This window comes from Bos grunniens, chromosome 9, assembly GCF_055505025.1.
Source record: "Bos grunniens cultivar Pamir isolate PY7600 chromosome 9, Bosgru_T2T1.0, whole genome shotgun sequence".
Taxonomy (NCBI): domain Eukaryota; kingdom Metazoa; phylum Chordata; class Mammalia; order Artiodactyla; family Bovidae; genus Bos; species Bos grunniens.
The window spans coordinates 88,983,506-88,996,909 of record NC_141173.1 but is presented as its reverse complement, the minus strand read 5'-3'; the positions used below and the strand labels follow the sequence as shown (position 1 = coordinate 88,996,909).

The 13,404-nt window shown below is 42.4% G+C and overlaps 1 protein-coding gene across 1 annotated transcript in view; it reads right to left on the bottom strand.

Annotated features, from left to right (window-relative positions):
- The window catches only part of MTHFD1L (methylenetetrahydrofolate dehydrogenase (NADP+ dependent) 1 like), a 181,649-nt gene that overhangs the window by 120,394 nt on the left and 47,851 nt on the right, over positions 1 to 13,404 (bottom strand). The window contains exons 12-16 of the mRNA XM_086318320.1: positions 11,696 to 11,832; positions 9,323 to 9,369; positions 5,504 to 5,611; positions 4,597 to 4,671; positions 2,751 to 2,853 (exon numbers count right to left, since the gene is read on the bottom strand). Of these exons, the coding sequence (XP_086174446.1) occupies positions 2,751 to 2,853; positions 4,597 to 4,671; positions 5,504 to 5,611; positions 9,323 to 9,369; positions 11,696 to 11,832 (470 nt within the window). The remainder of the gene's footprint in view (positions 1 to 2,750; positions 2,854 to 4,596; positions 4,672 to 5,503; positions 5,612 to 9,322; positions 9,370 to 11,695; positions 11,833 to 13,404) is intronic.

Genomic DNA, 13,404 nt, shown 5'->3' with positions numbered 1-13,404 from the left:
AGAAAAACTATGAATAGTAGTTTTATTTGCACAGTTAGACGTTTCTGATTTTTTTTAGAGATGCGGAGAAGGCAATGGCACCCCACTCCAGTACTCTTGCCTGGAAAATCCCATGGACGGAGGAGCCTGGTGGGCTGCAGTCCACGGGGTCGCTAAGAGTCGGACACGACTGAGTGACTTCACTTTCACTTTTCACTTTCATGCATTGGAGAAGGAAATGGCAACCCACTCCAGTGTTCTTGCCTGGAGAATCCCAGGGACGAGGGAGCCTGATGGGCTGCCGTCTATGGGGTCGCACAGAGTCGGACACGACTGAAGCAACTTAGCAGTAGCAGCAGCAAAATCTGTATGATCCAACTAGTCCATTCTAAAGGAGATCAGTCCTGGGATTTCTTTGGAAGGAATGATGCTAAAGCTGAAACTCCAGTACTTTGGCCACCTCATGCGAAGAGTTGACCCATTGGAAAAGACTCTGATGCTGGGAGGGATCGGGGGCAGGAGGAGAAGGGGACGACAGAGGATGAGATGGCTGGATGGCATCACTGACTCGATGGATGTGAGTCTGAGTGAACTCTGGGAGTTGGTGATGGACAGGGAGGCCTGGCGTGCTGCGATTCATGGGGTTGCAAAGAGTTGGACACGACTGAGCAACTGAACTAAACTAACAAAAAAAATCTGTATAATGTTACTACTTTGATAATTTTAAAAAACATTCAGAAGTTTCTGAAGAGATTTTACTCTATGTTAGGAGTCTGGGAGACAGAGACACACAGAAAAAGTACCTCATACGACTATTACCATAATGACCATCTGGATGGTGCTTCAGGGTTGGAAAGTACTCTCATGTCCCACTACAGCCACCCAAGGGAAAGGCTGCTATTATGACTCATTTACAGATGAGGAAAGCAAGTAATTCACTTGTCCAGAGTTACACAGCTCATAAATGACAGAGACAAGACGGGTTCTCTAGTCTTTGCTTTTCCATCTCACTAAATTTTGTAGTGAACAGGTTGAATGGATTCCCGGGAGTTGAGCTTCATGCAGGTGGGGTGGTCCTGAGCTGTGTCCGGGAAGGCAAGATGGGAGATGGGGCGGGATGGGCCAGTGGGGGGCGGGGCAGAGGGATGAGGCAAACAGGAAGCAAAGGTATGAATGGGGCTGGCCACAAGGCAGTACTCCTGAAGGCCAGGCCGAGGGTGCAGCACCAACCACCCAGGATGGAGGCTCTCAGAAAGGGGGTGACAGGACACCTCCCCCTCTACTATGAAATCACCGAGTTGTGGGGGGGGGGGTGGGGGTTGGAAATGGAAGTAAGAAAATCTACTAAAAGGTAACTGCAATAAATCAGGCATCTACTCATAATTAAAAAAAAAAAAAAATGTGACATATAGCAAACTCCCGTTGGCTATCTACTTTACATATAGTAATATGTTTCCTTGTTACTCCCTCCATACACCTCACCCTCTCCTGCTGTGTCTTAGGAAACTCAAACAGGAGCTCTGTATCAACCTAGAGGGGTGGGATGGGGGAGATGGGAGGGAGGTTCAACAAGGAGAGGAGATATGTATACTTATGTCTGATGCATGTTAAGGTTTGACAGAAAATAACAAAATTCTGTAAAGCAATTATCCTTCAGTTAAAAAAAAAAAAAAAGTGTGTAGAAATGGAGAAATGTGGTGATAGGGGAATTCTGAGAAGAAAAACAAAGGAAGGATCAGGAGTACACACTATCTGACTCTTCTTTAGGTTTTATCAAGTGCTGTTACCACATGCCTGGAAGTATGTATTATCGACTCCATTTCCATTTGCCAGAACAGGCATGTGCTTTGCTCTGGGGCTGCTAAGTCGCTTCAGTCGTGCAACCCCATAGATGGCAGCCCACCAGGCTTCCCCATCCCTGGAATTCTCCAGGCAAGAACACTGGAGTGGGTGGCCATTTCCTTTTCCAGTGCATGAAAGTGAAAAGTGAAAGTGAAGTCACTCAGTTGTGTCCGACTCTGTGTGACCCCATAGACAGCCCACCAGGCTCCTCCGTCCATGGGATTTTCCAGGCAAGAGTACTGGAGTGGGGTGCCATTGCCTTCTCCATGCTTTGCTCAGGGTCACACAGTTAAGTTAGTGGCGAGGGAGACATCCGCTCAAGGCTCCTGACTCCACATTCGGTGACTTCCTGCCCACCCCACCCACATCCCACCCTTGCAGACAGCAGGGTGGGGTGGCAGTGGAGAGGGGATGTCACAGCAAAGAGGGAAACAGGAGGCTAGGGCCGGAGTCCCTTCATGCCGCATTTCAAGTGTTAGGATTCTCATCAGTGGCTGGAAGCATTATACTCAGAGAAAAAAATTCCTCACTGAAAACAGAAATTTCTGAGAGGCTCAGACCTGGTTGGTAAGGGAAGAGAAAGGAAGAAATTAAAATTAGGGTGCCTGGTAGAGAGGCAGTGGGAGCCACAGACAGTCCTCCCACCAACAGAAGACAAGAGCGCAGAGAAGAGACAGGAAGAAAGTACTTTTCCTGGGAAATTGGTAGAGCCGGAGTGATCAGGATGAGCTAAGGGCACAGTTATTTCTCCCAACTAGGAGACGAGGATGAGAAAGGCTGGTCAAACAACAGTGACTGAGTTAATGGAGCGATTGTGCAACGCAAGCTGGGAAGACAGCGGAAGAAATACAATCGTGCGTGTGTGAAATCAACTGAGGGGCGCCCGCTGGAGGACGTGTCGCCCTCCTCATCCGGCCACCAGCACCCACCTCTCTGCCATGTGATGGTGGAGGGGTCGATGTCAAGACGGGCAAATTTCCTCATTTCCTCTTCTGTCAGAGCACTCGGATCAGTCTTATTTATTCCCAGTCTCTAGTGGTTAAGAAGAACAAAATGCGATGGGTTTTAGAAGGAATAGAAAGCAAGATGTAATCAAATTGTCTCTACTTCTACTTCCTCTGTAACTAGGACAACCTTTTTAAAAACTAAGCTGAACTTCAAGTAAATTGCAGGTTAGGCCAACTCATAAATGAATGTCAGAATCCAAACACACCCTAAATGGAAGACATGGATATTTGTAATTGTTACTGTTGTTTAGTCGCTCAGTTGCGTCCTACTCTTTGCAACCCCGTGCACTGCAGCACACCATGCTCCCCTGTCCTTCACCATCTCCTGGAGTTTGCTCAAACTCTTAAGAGGTGATGATGCAGGTGACAATATACAAAGGACAAGTGTCGCATTGCCTGTCGTGACCTCAGGTTATGTGGTCACCTCATGCTGTGCTCAGAAGGGGCATAAACTGTCCATCAAATTGATGCTTGAGTTCATTAATTCTTCTTTTCTGATATAAATCCCAATAATTTAAGTTTTATGTCTATGTTTTCAAGTCATTTCTATTTCCATTAGAAAAAAAATTAAAATTTTAAATGCATCTTTTTCTACAAAGGAAACATTTTAAGAAAGTGCTTTTTGATAGTATATAAGAGTGTCTGCCACATGCCAGCCACCCTGGTAAGTTAAGAAGAAATACTGGGAGCTTAGTCCTGACTGTGGAATTTAAAGTCTAACCAGAAGGATAAGAACCTGAGTAGACTGGTTCCGGGATGAAAAACATTTTTACTTTCGCTTAAGGGACACAGTCTAAGACTGCATGTCTTTTTATTATTTATTGTGATAAGCCTTTCTTAGGGCTTCCCTGGTGGCTCAGTGCTAAGAACGTGCCTGCCAATATAGGAGATGCAGGTTTGATCCCTGGGTCAGGAAGATCCCCTGGAGAAGCAAATGAAAACTCACTCAAGTATTCTTGCCTGGGAAATCCCATTGGACAGAGCAGCCTGGTGGGCTACAGTCTATGGGTTTGCAAAGAGTCTGACATGACTTAGCGACTAGACGACAACAAAGTCTAAGAAAAGAATGTAGGAAACAGAAACTATATAAATGGTGGAGTTGCTGAGGATAGTATATTGTGCATTCTCAACAAATTGAACTTGGTTAAGTAAGAAGCCAGGCGATAAATTTCTTAAACCCATTCCACCAATTAATGGTTGTAAATTAAAGTTATTTTTTCATTTCTGAAAAAAAGCAAGGGGAAAATCCATGATTCAAAGGATGTTAAGTAGCAAACAGCACCAGAAAATGGCAAAATGGATAAGAATTAAGAGCACATCCACAAATACAATCTTAATACCTTGCTGCAATAAAAAATGAAATAGATGAGTTTTCAAAGGCTTCCCTAGAAAGTTAAAACATGTTATGGAAAAGACTCTTGGCCATCCTCATTTGTTGGTTGACAAGAGTTCTCAGCAAAGTGGTCCTCTCATTTTATAGATGAAGAAGCTGACATCTACAAGCGAGAACTAATTTGTTCACCAGCTTTTTGGTGCAAGATCCAGGCCTCAGGCATCTAGTTCCATGCAATCTTTGCTACACTGTTCTGCCTTTTTAAGAGTTTTATATATATATATATAAAATCTACTTTATATATGTGTATGTATATATATATGTATAAGGTATCTGAAAACCAAAACTCAAATCAAGTTCAAGATTTCTGGTTTCAATTTTTTGATTTGTTTCCAGGGTATTTTTTTGTTAAAGAACCATTAACTGGAAACTTACTTTCAGCCGAGCAAGTTGAATTTTTGAAAATTCTCGAACACCATTCACTGAAGGAACCAGTCGATTATACAGGGCCTAAAAACACAAAACAAAAACAAAACTCACACAAGTTTAAGGGCCAACCACGAATGTGGACAATTTACAGAATATGACACAGTTCATTACATTTATAACTAAACTGTTTGGATTAGAGACCCTATTAAAATTCTTGGCTAATGTAAACAATTTAGACTTAAGTTCTGTCATTTTAATAAATCTGAACTAGATCTGAAATAATGCACATTGTAAAGAGCTTGCATGAAAATATATTTCTTGATCTACAGCCTTTTAACTATCAAATTAAAAATTATCTCTATAGCTGCCTTTAGCTTTAAGAACTCACTAGAGAGTCGGTTTAATTAGAAGATGTCAGGACTTTTGTGAAATATGCCAAAAATTCCCACTTTTGTCCACATCCTATGTCTATGAGGAACTGGCATCTATGAGGAATTAGCATCTGGTACTGTGTCCCCTGTGTGAGCTACATCTCAGACTGTACACCCTCAGCCAAAAAGGAGGTCTGACATGTTTAACAGGGCATTGAGACCAGCTGCCTCTACCATGGGAATCTTAAAAAGAATCTCTCCAATCCCCTTAGTACAGACCAGAGATTATACCTATGGGCAAAACGAAGAGAATTTGGCTTAAAAAGTACAATAGTAGAATTCTTTCATTAACTTGGCAGTGGTCAGAGAATCAGACTGAAGTAGAGATTCTCTCCTTGAGAAGGATGGACACATATCTAATTCACAAAATTTTGAATAGGATTTCAGACAACTTGGACACTCCAAAACTTTTTCCATGAACGCCTTAATCCAGAACTCCCAGGGTAAGATGCCCAAAATGGCCAATAAGGGGGCTGTCTCACCTTATCTGTTTGAGTGTTTTCATGCAAAATCCTTGCGTCGATAGCGGCAGCCAGCAAATTATTGGCAGCAGTAATGGCGTGGATGTCCCCAGTAAGGTGAAGGTTGAACTAGAAAATGAAATGAAACATCTAACTTGCTTCAAACAACCATCTGCAATATTGAAGAGCTTTCTGACTAAACAAAATAATATGCTAATTACACACCCCTACAATGGTTAGGTATGTTTTACAAAGCCTAAATCAGAAAAACCAATGTCGGGATTTTCCACTTTTAAATCCTTCCTTTTTCAGGTTAAGAGGGAAACAATTCTGGTGGAGTTAATGATTGGTTTCCTTATTTTGGTTTTCTTTTTTTACGTACTTTTATGTACTGTTTTATTTTATTTATTTTTTTTTATGTACTGTTTTATAATTAGGAAAATAATATCATATCAAATGTACTTGGCAACATGGCAGGGAACAAAACACACAGTAGAAACAGAAAAATACAAAATGTGACAGCCGAAGAAAGAGAAAAAAATGTATCACCATCACAACTTCATATTTCTGTTATTTTTCTTCTAATCTTAGGCGCACACATGATTATCACATGCAGAATCAGCATATTTGTAATCGGTTAACTTCTTTCTTTAAAAGCGTATTGTAGAGATCAATATCAAAAGATATTTGAAAACAACCCACATATTTTCAAGTGCAATGTGACATTTACAAAGAGAGATCTTTGACTTAGCCATTGAAAGCTTCGATAAAGTCAGAAGACTGAAAAAATACAGGGTGTGATGGAAGAGAACAAAGCTTTTAAATGAGAAAATAGTACCAAAATGAGAAATTGATATCAAAGATACTTTAAAAATCCCATGTATTTGGAAATTAAATGTCCACTTTTAAATAATGGGTATATCTAAGAAGCCATAACAAGGAAAATTAGAAAATATTTGTCATAGTAGAAAAATGAAAAGAAAATTTATCAAAATTTGTTGCATGCAGCTATGGCTGCTCAGTGCAATTAAATATGTTCTGGAGCCTTGAATGAGGTATGAAAATAAATAATAGAGACTAGCATTAAATTCTGTGAAATTTGAACAAAATCTGTACTTTAGTTCATAATACTGCAATCACATGTTAATTCCCTGATTTTTTTTTTACAACACAGTACTTCTTTATGTTGCTAAGAGAACCTTTGTATGATTTCAATATCTTCACACCATGAAATTTTTGCACCTGCTGTTATGTCCCTGAATATGTTCCAGTGACTCCTAGTTTACAGCCTATGGAACTTGGATAAAATTTGTATCCTACTGTTGTGTGAAAATTTTTATAAATCTTAATTACATTTAATTGGTTTATAGTGCTTTTCAGGTCTAGTATATCCTTCTACTTCTCTGTATATTCATTCTATTAATTTTTGACAGTTTGATATTAAAACTCCAACTAAAAACCTTAATTTATCTACTTAAAAAATAACTGTACTACATCGTAGAACTATATGTAACTTTGTTCCAAGTTTGTAATATTTTCCAAGTCTCCTGTAAATGTGCTATCATATTTTCATAATTTAGAAAAATAAAGAAGTAAGCAAAGAAAAAAAAATATCTTGTTTGTGTATGGCTACTGTTCACAGGGGCTGTATAGTCATGCATATATAACAAAATTTTTTATTTAAGTTGCTTCCAGATTTTCACTTTTGTAAAGAAGCAATCATTTGAAAACACATACAAGTAGCTTTTTTAAAAAGAAATTAACTTCTGAACAAGTAATACAGGTACTCTAGCAGGCACTCTGCTCAGAGCTGAGGATAGATAGACAGAGAAGACACTGGAGGTCCTTGAATTCAAGAACAAACTGCCTGCGTTTCACCTACTCAGCTGTCATAAGATAGCCCTGACTATCTTACACCTCCATTTGGCATAGGCACATGACAGTGAACACCAAGGCTATTTCCATCCTCGACAGCAAAATCCTCAGCTGCTCCCCAGGCTACATTCCTTACACTGCATCCCCACCCTGGCCCCAGCTCTGAAGATGCCCAGATTGTGAATATTACTCATGCCCCTGCAGATGTGGGGCCCAGGGCTCTTCTTTTCTGCAAAACCTCGGACTATTCATTCTCATTCCCACCCCCGATATTTAAAGACCAGCCAAAATTTCCCTCCAGTTTCCATGGTGCTGACATCTCCACGGGTTAAAACAAACAAACAAACGAAAAAAACAAACAAACAAACAACTATTCCTTCAACAAAAGGCTTTCCAAGTGGTTCAGTGGTAAAGAAACCACCTGCCCATGTAGGAGATATGAGTTTGATCCCTGGGTTGAGAAGATCCCTGGAGAAGGAAATGGCAAACCCCTTTGGTATTTTTGCCTGGGAAACCCCATGGACAGAGGAGTCTGGCGGGCTATAGTCTATGGGGTTACAAAGAGCTGGACACAACTCGGTGACTAAGTACAGACAGACAGTTTTTTGTCCTTCAGCATAAACAACAAATACTCCCTAGTGCTGGGCATGCTGCTAAGTGCTGAGGCCTGTGGGCTCCACCATGGCCAGGGGACCACAGGGAGGTAAACGTGGAGAAGGAAGAGATGTGTCGGATGGATGGAAAAGAAGCTGGTTGTGTGAGCTGGGCAGGGAGGGCAGGGAAGGAAGGGAAAAACCTTCCAGACTTGGAACCAAGAGACGAGAGAGCAGGAATCCAAGGAGCTTGACAGGGTGGAGAGAGAGAGTGTGGTTTGTGGGAAGTTGAGATGGCGGGTGGCTGGGGAGACAGCAGGAGCACAGGCACACGGGGACCAGCTGTGCTGTGCTGGACAGACAGTGGTGGAGTCCCTGTTGAGACAAACACAGCAGGAAAGTAACCTGCTCAGACACGGGTTTAGGAAGTTTTCTTAGGACCTGACCCAAGAGACTGATGCAAAGAGTGGAACTGATGGGACCTGGTCATGGTTAGACCCAGGGGACCAGCAAGAGTTACGCGGGGTGGATTACGCGGGTGGAAGAAGGTGATCTTGGAGAAAAAAGAACTGACACCACTGCTGCTTTTGGACCATTCTTCCCTGGAACCATGGTCATCCCTCCATGGGAAACTGGTTTCAGGACTCCCGCAGACACCGAAAACCAGACACTCAAAGTCCCTTATGTCCAATAGGGTAGTATTGTATACAAACATACACACATCCTCCAGTATAATCTAAATCATCATGAGACTACTTATCATAAATACCCAATACCAAGTAAACGTTATGGAAATAGCTGCCAGTGTGCATTAAATTCAAGTTTTGCTTTTTGGAATTTCTGGAAAAAAATTTTTTTTCTGTTTTTAAGCTGCAACTGTTAAAAACCATGGATGTGGAACCTGGGGATATAGACGGCCGGCTGGATTTGATTTTGCAGTCTCAATCCACAGAGGTGAAGAGTCCAGCCTTCCTGAATTCAGCAGAATAACAAATGGAGATATAGCTCTGCATCCTCTCACCCAGAACCCTGAGGTGGGTTTTGGGACTCAGAATTTTTTGGAATGCAGAAAGGTAGTGTGATGTACATAATCTATTTATAAAACATTCCAAGCAAGGTCCAGGTCAGCATCCATTAATCAAAAACAGTATTTCTGCAGAAAAATATATGAATATTTACAACAAGCAGCATAGACAAAATCCACAAGAAGCTCCTAACAGTAAATGTCAGGTTTTGCTCCCAAATGAGTCATGCAAACATTTCTGGTTTTCAAAGCCTTTAGGACTTTGGGTTGGAGGATAAAGTACTATGGGTCTATAAGGTTCCAGGAGGGAAAAACAGTGATAAGACACGTATCTCTTTGAAATCTTACCTCCTCCATAGGGATGACCTGGGCATATCCACCACCTGCAGCTCCTCCTAAACAACAGAGCAGGTAGCATTTGAGATGAGTTGCCAAGTACAGCTACACAGGAGCCCCAGGGAAATGGTTCCTCAAACCCAACAGGGAGGGATGTATCCCCAAGATGTAAGAAGTACAGGCACTGAGAAGCATTACTGGTATGGCAAAGGAGAACAGAAAGGGGGCATGTTCCCCCTATGTCCCGCTCTGTATTGAGGACTTTGAAGGACTTTGGTCTCTTTGTTTAGAAGAGGGTAAGCATAATACGGGCTTCCCTGGTAGTTGAGCTAGTAAAGAATTCACCTGCAGTGCAGGAGACCCCGGTTCAATTCCTGGGTCAGGAAGATCCCCTGGAGAAGGGATAGGCTACCCACTCCAGTATCCATGGGATTCCCATGGTGGTGGCTCAAACAGTAAAGAATATGCCTGCAATGTAGGAGACGAGGGTTCGATTTCCGGGCTGGGAAGATCCCCTGCAGGAGGGCATGGCAACCCACTCCAGTATTCTTGACTGGAGAATCCCACGGACAGGAGCCTGGTAGGCTACAGTCCATGGGGTCACAAAGAGTCGAACACCACTGAGCGACTAAGCACACAGCACACACAAGCATAATATGGCAAATGTTGTTACACCAAATACGGGATTATTTCATTAATTATTAGATATGGCTATGCTTTATCTAAAGTGCACATGTGGTATAGACGATCCTATTTACAAAGCAGAAACAGAAACACAGACATTGAGAACAAATGTATGGATACCAAGGGGGAAAAGGGGTGGGATGAATTGGGGGATTGGCATTGACACATATACACTATTGATACTGTGTAGAAAATAGATGTTAGTTTTCTAACTGAGAACATACTGTACAGCTCAGGGAACTCGACTCAATGCACTGTGGTGCTGTGATTGGAAAGAAGTCCAACAGGGAGGGGATATATGTAAATACATGGCTGATTCATTTTGCTGTACAGTAGAAACTAGCACAGCATTATCAAGCAACTGCACTCCAATAAGAATTTAAAAAAATTTTTTTAATAAAATGCGCATGAATTTAAGTACCAAAAAATGTTTCCTAAATAAAATCTACCTGATAAACAGATTCACATATTATAGACTCAATCAGTTTATTCTAGTTAATAGTATATACGATTTATCATAATGTTTATCCCTCAAAATAGTAAAGTTATCACATTAAAAAGACTTCTCTTTCCTAAAACAATACCTTGTGCATCCATTATTATTTTACAGTTTACCATATTTTTATATACTATTTGGTCCTCACAACAAATTGGTAAGCCTAGTACTATATGCCTTTTACAATTGTGGCTCAGAGAGGTTATGACTGGCTAAAGGTCACACAGCAGTAAGGAAGATAGCCACAAATAAAACCCCAGCTTTCTTGTCCAAGTTTAGTGTTCACTGCACTACATAAAATACGACATTCTAAGAGTACTTAAAGTTAGGAGTTATTAATACTTGTAACAGCAATATAAATATAATACTGCTAAAAACCACAAAGTACTGAGAACAAGAATTGTGGCAATGAATGCTGTTACAAAGTGAGCTGAAGAATGATTCACAATAAATCGATGAAAAAAGATGAGTGAACATGTAGGAGCCAGATCTCAGCACAACCACAGCCACAGAGGAACTTCACCTCATGCCCCAGTCCACAGTCAGCTTCCAGAGCTCCTGCAGCCCCACAAGGCAGCTCTGAGGAGATGAGGCTTGGGGGCCGACCTAGGGGTCTCTAACTGTTTCGATGGAAAGACCTTTTACCTTGGTGGGGACGATAAAACACCGGCATGAATGGCAGCATTTTAAAACCACTCACCAAAGGAGGAACTGCTGAAATGGAGGGCTTCTGCTCAAGGCTGGGATCCTGAGCAAAAGCTGGATGGACCACTGTCTGAGTGAAGGAAGGGGATGGGTTTCCTGGGGAGCTCCACTCAGACCTCCCCCTGCAGCTCTCTTGGTGGGAGGACCAAGTCAGGAGACCTCCACCTACTGAGTGCAGGGTAGTGCGTTGGGGAGTGGGGCGTGCTTGTAGGGACGAAACTTGCTGGTTCCACATTTGCTGGTGATGAATTTTGCTTTGAAAGGTATTTATTGTTGTTGCTGTGCAGTTGCTCAGTGTCTGACTCTTTGCCACCCCATGGACTGTGGCACGCCAGGCTTTCCTGTCCTTCGCTGTCTCCCAGAGTTTGCTCTACCTCATGTCCACTCAATCAATGATGCCATCCAACCAGCTCATCCTCTGTCCCCTCCTCCTTCTCCCCTCAATCTTTCCCAGTATCAGGGTCTTTTCCAATGTATATACTAGCTGTTAGATAAATTACCTTTAACTCCGAAAGTTGGTCCTTGAGAAGGCTGCCTGAGACAGGCAAAGGAGTTGACGTTCAGGTGCGCAGTCAATGCCTGTACAAGCCCAATTGTAACTGTACTTTTTCCTTCTCCAAGGGGGGTGGGTGTGATCCTGATTTGGGAAAAAAACAGTTACTTTAATAATGTTTTCTAGACAACCTATGCAAAATCAATCTATGGTACAGGAACCAAATCGAAGGAGACCAGTAGAGACCAGGCCACGCCAAAATCCCTCAATCACTCAACTTCCGTGGACCTTTGCGGTTCACTTACATCACAAAATCCACACTTAAAAGTCAAGATACAGATACATCTGTACCAAAAGAGCCAATTAAGAGAAGTTATTTAGCAGTAGTGCCAATAACATTATCAACTTCAGGAAATGGCATAAATGTATCCATCAAAGTGATTTAATAATTAAGCTGACGTCATTTCTTGTTGATGGATAATTTGGCATTTGTTCTTCCAGGGCCATTTACTGAGGATGTTATGTGGGCACCAAGCCTAAGTCAATGGTCCATACATGGTGAGGTGAGGCCAGACTTGTCCATTAGACGGGATTCTAATGTCCCCACTCATCTGTCTCCTTCTTGCCATCGTGTCCGTGGCTTTTCTAGCCATGTTTGAACACAAACCAGGCTGGAGGCTCATTACCCCAGGATGGCCCATTCATTTCCTGATAACTTTTACAATTAGACAAGTTGTTTGTCCTAAAGCAGAGATGTTAGCATTCCTACAGACACACTTAGCCTACTCCCCTTCCAAACAACAACCCTTCAAATATTTAGAAGGAATAAGTCCACAGCTCCTAAACACACTAAGGCGGTCACCTCTGCTCTGGGGGCTCACCGTTGAGCACACACCCTAAAAAGCCAAGCATCACACGTTCACAACATCACAGTATAAGAAACAGGACAGGCGAGTATTACATTCCCAAGAAAAGACCCATGAAGTTGTTCCTTAGTCTATACTAATCAGTGCTGCTGCTGCTGCTAAGTTGCTTCAGTCGTGTCTGACTCTGTGTGACCCCATAGGCGGCAGCCCACCAGGCTCCTCCGTCCCTGGGATTCTCTAGGCAAGAACACTGGAGTGGGTTGCCATTTCCTTCTCCAATGCATGAAAGTGAGAAGTGAAAGTGAAGTCGCTCAGTCGTGTCCGACTCTTAGCGACCCCATGGACCACAGCCTACCAGACTCCTCCATCCAGTGCTACAAGTTTTTAAAACACTTCTTTGGGCTTACAGTTTAGTCTTCTATGAGTTAGAGGGTATGAGCCGAATTGTCTAGGACAGGCAACCACAACAAAACTGACGGCAGAGTTTTCTGACCTACAAAATGCAGCGATGTGATCACAAAGAAGCAACGAAACTATCTCAGACTACCACGGCTATACAATCACTCTTTCAGCAAATATATCTTGAGTAGCATTAAGTCCAGGTTACTAGACCCTGGGGACACAGTGATAACCATGGTGGACTCCACTGCTGACCTCACAGAGCTCACAGTCAATGGGAGATAGTAGTAGTGCAGTGTTAGTTGCTCAGTCATGTCTGACTCTTTGCGAACCCACAAACTGTAGCCCACTAGACTCCGCTGTCTGTGGGATTCTCCAGGCAAGAGTACTATGAGTTGCCATTCCCTTCTCCAGAGGATTTTCCCCAACCTAGGGATCAAACTTGGTTCTC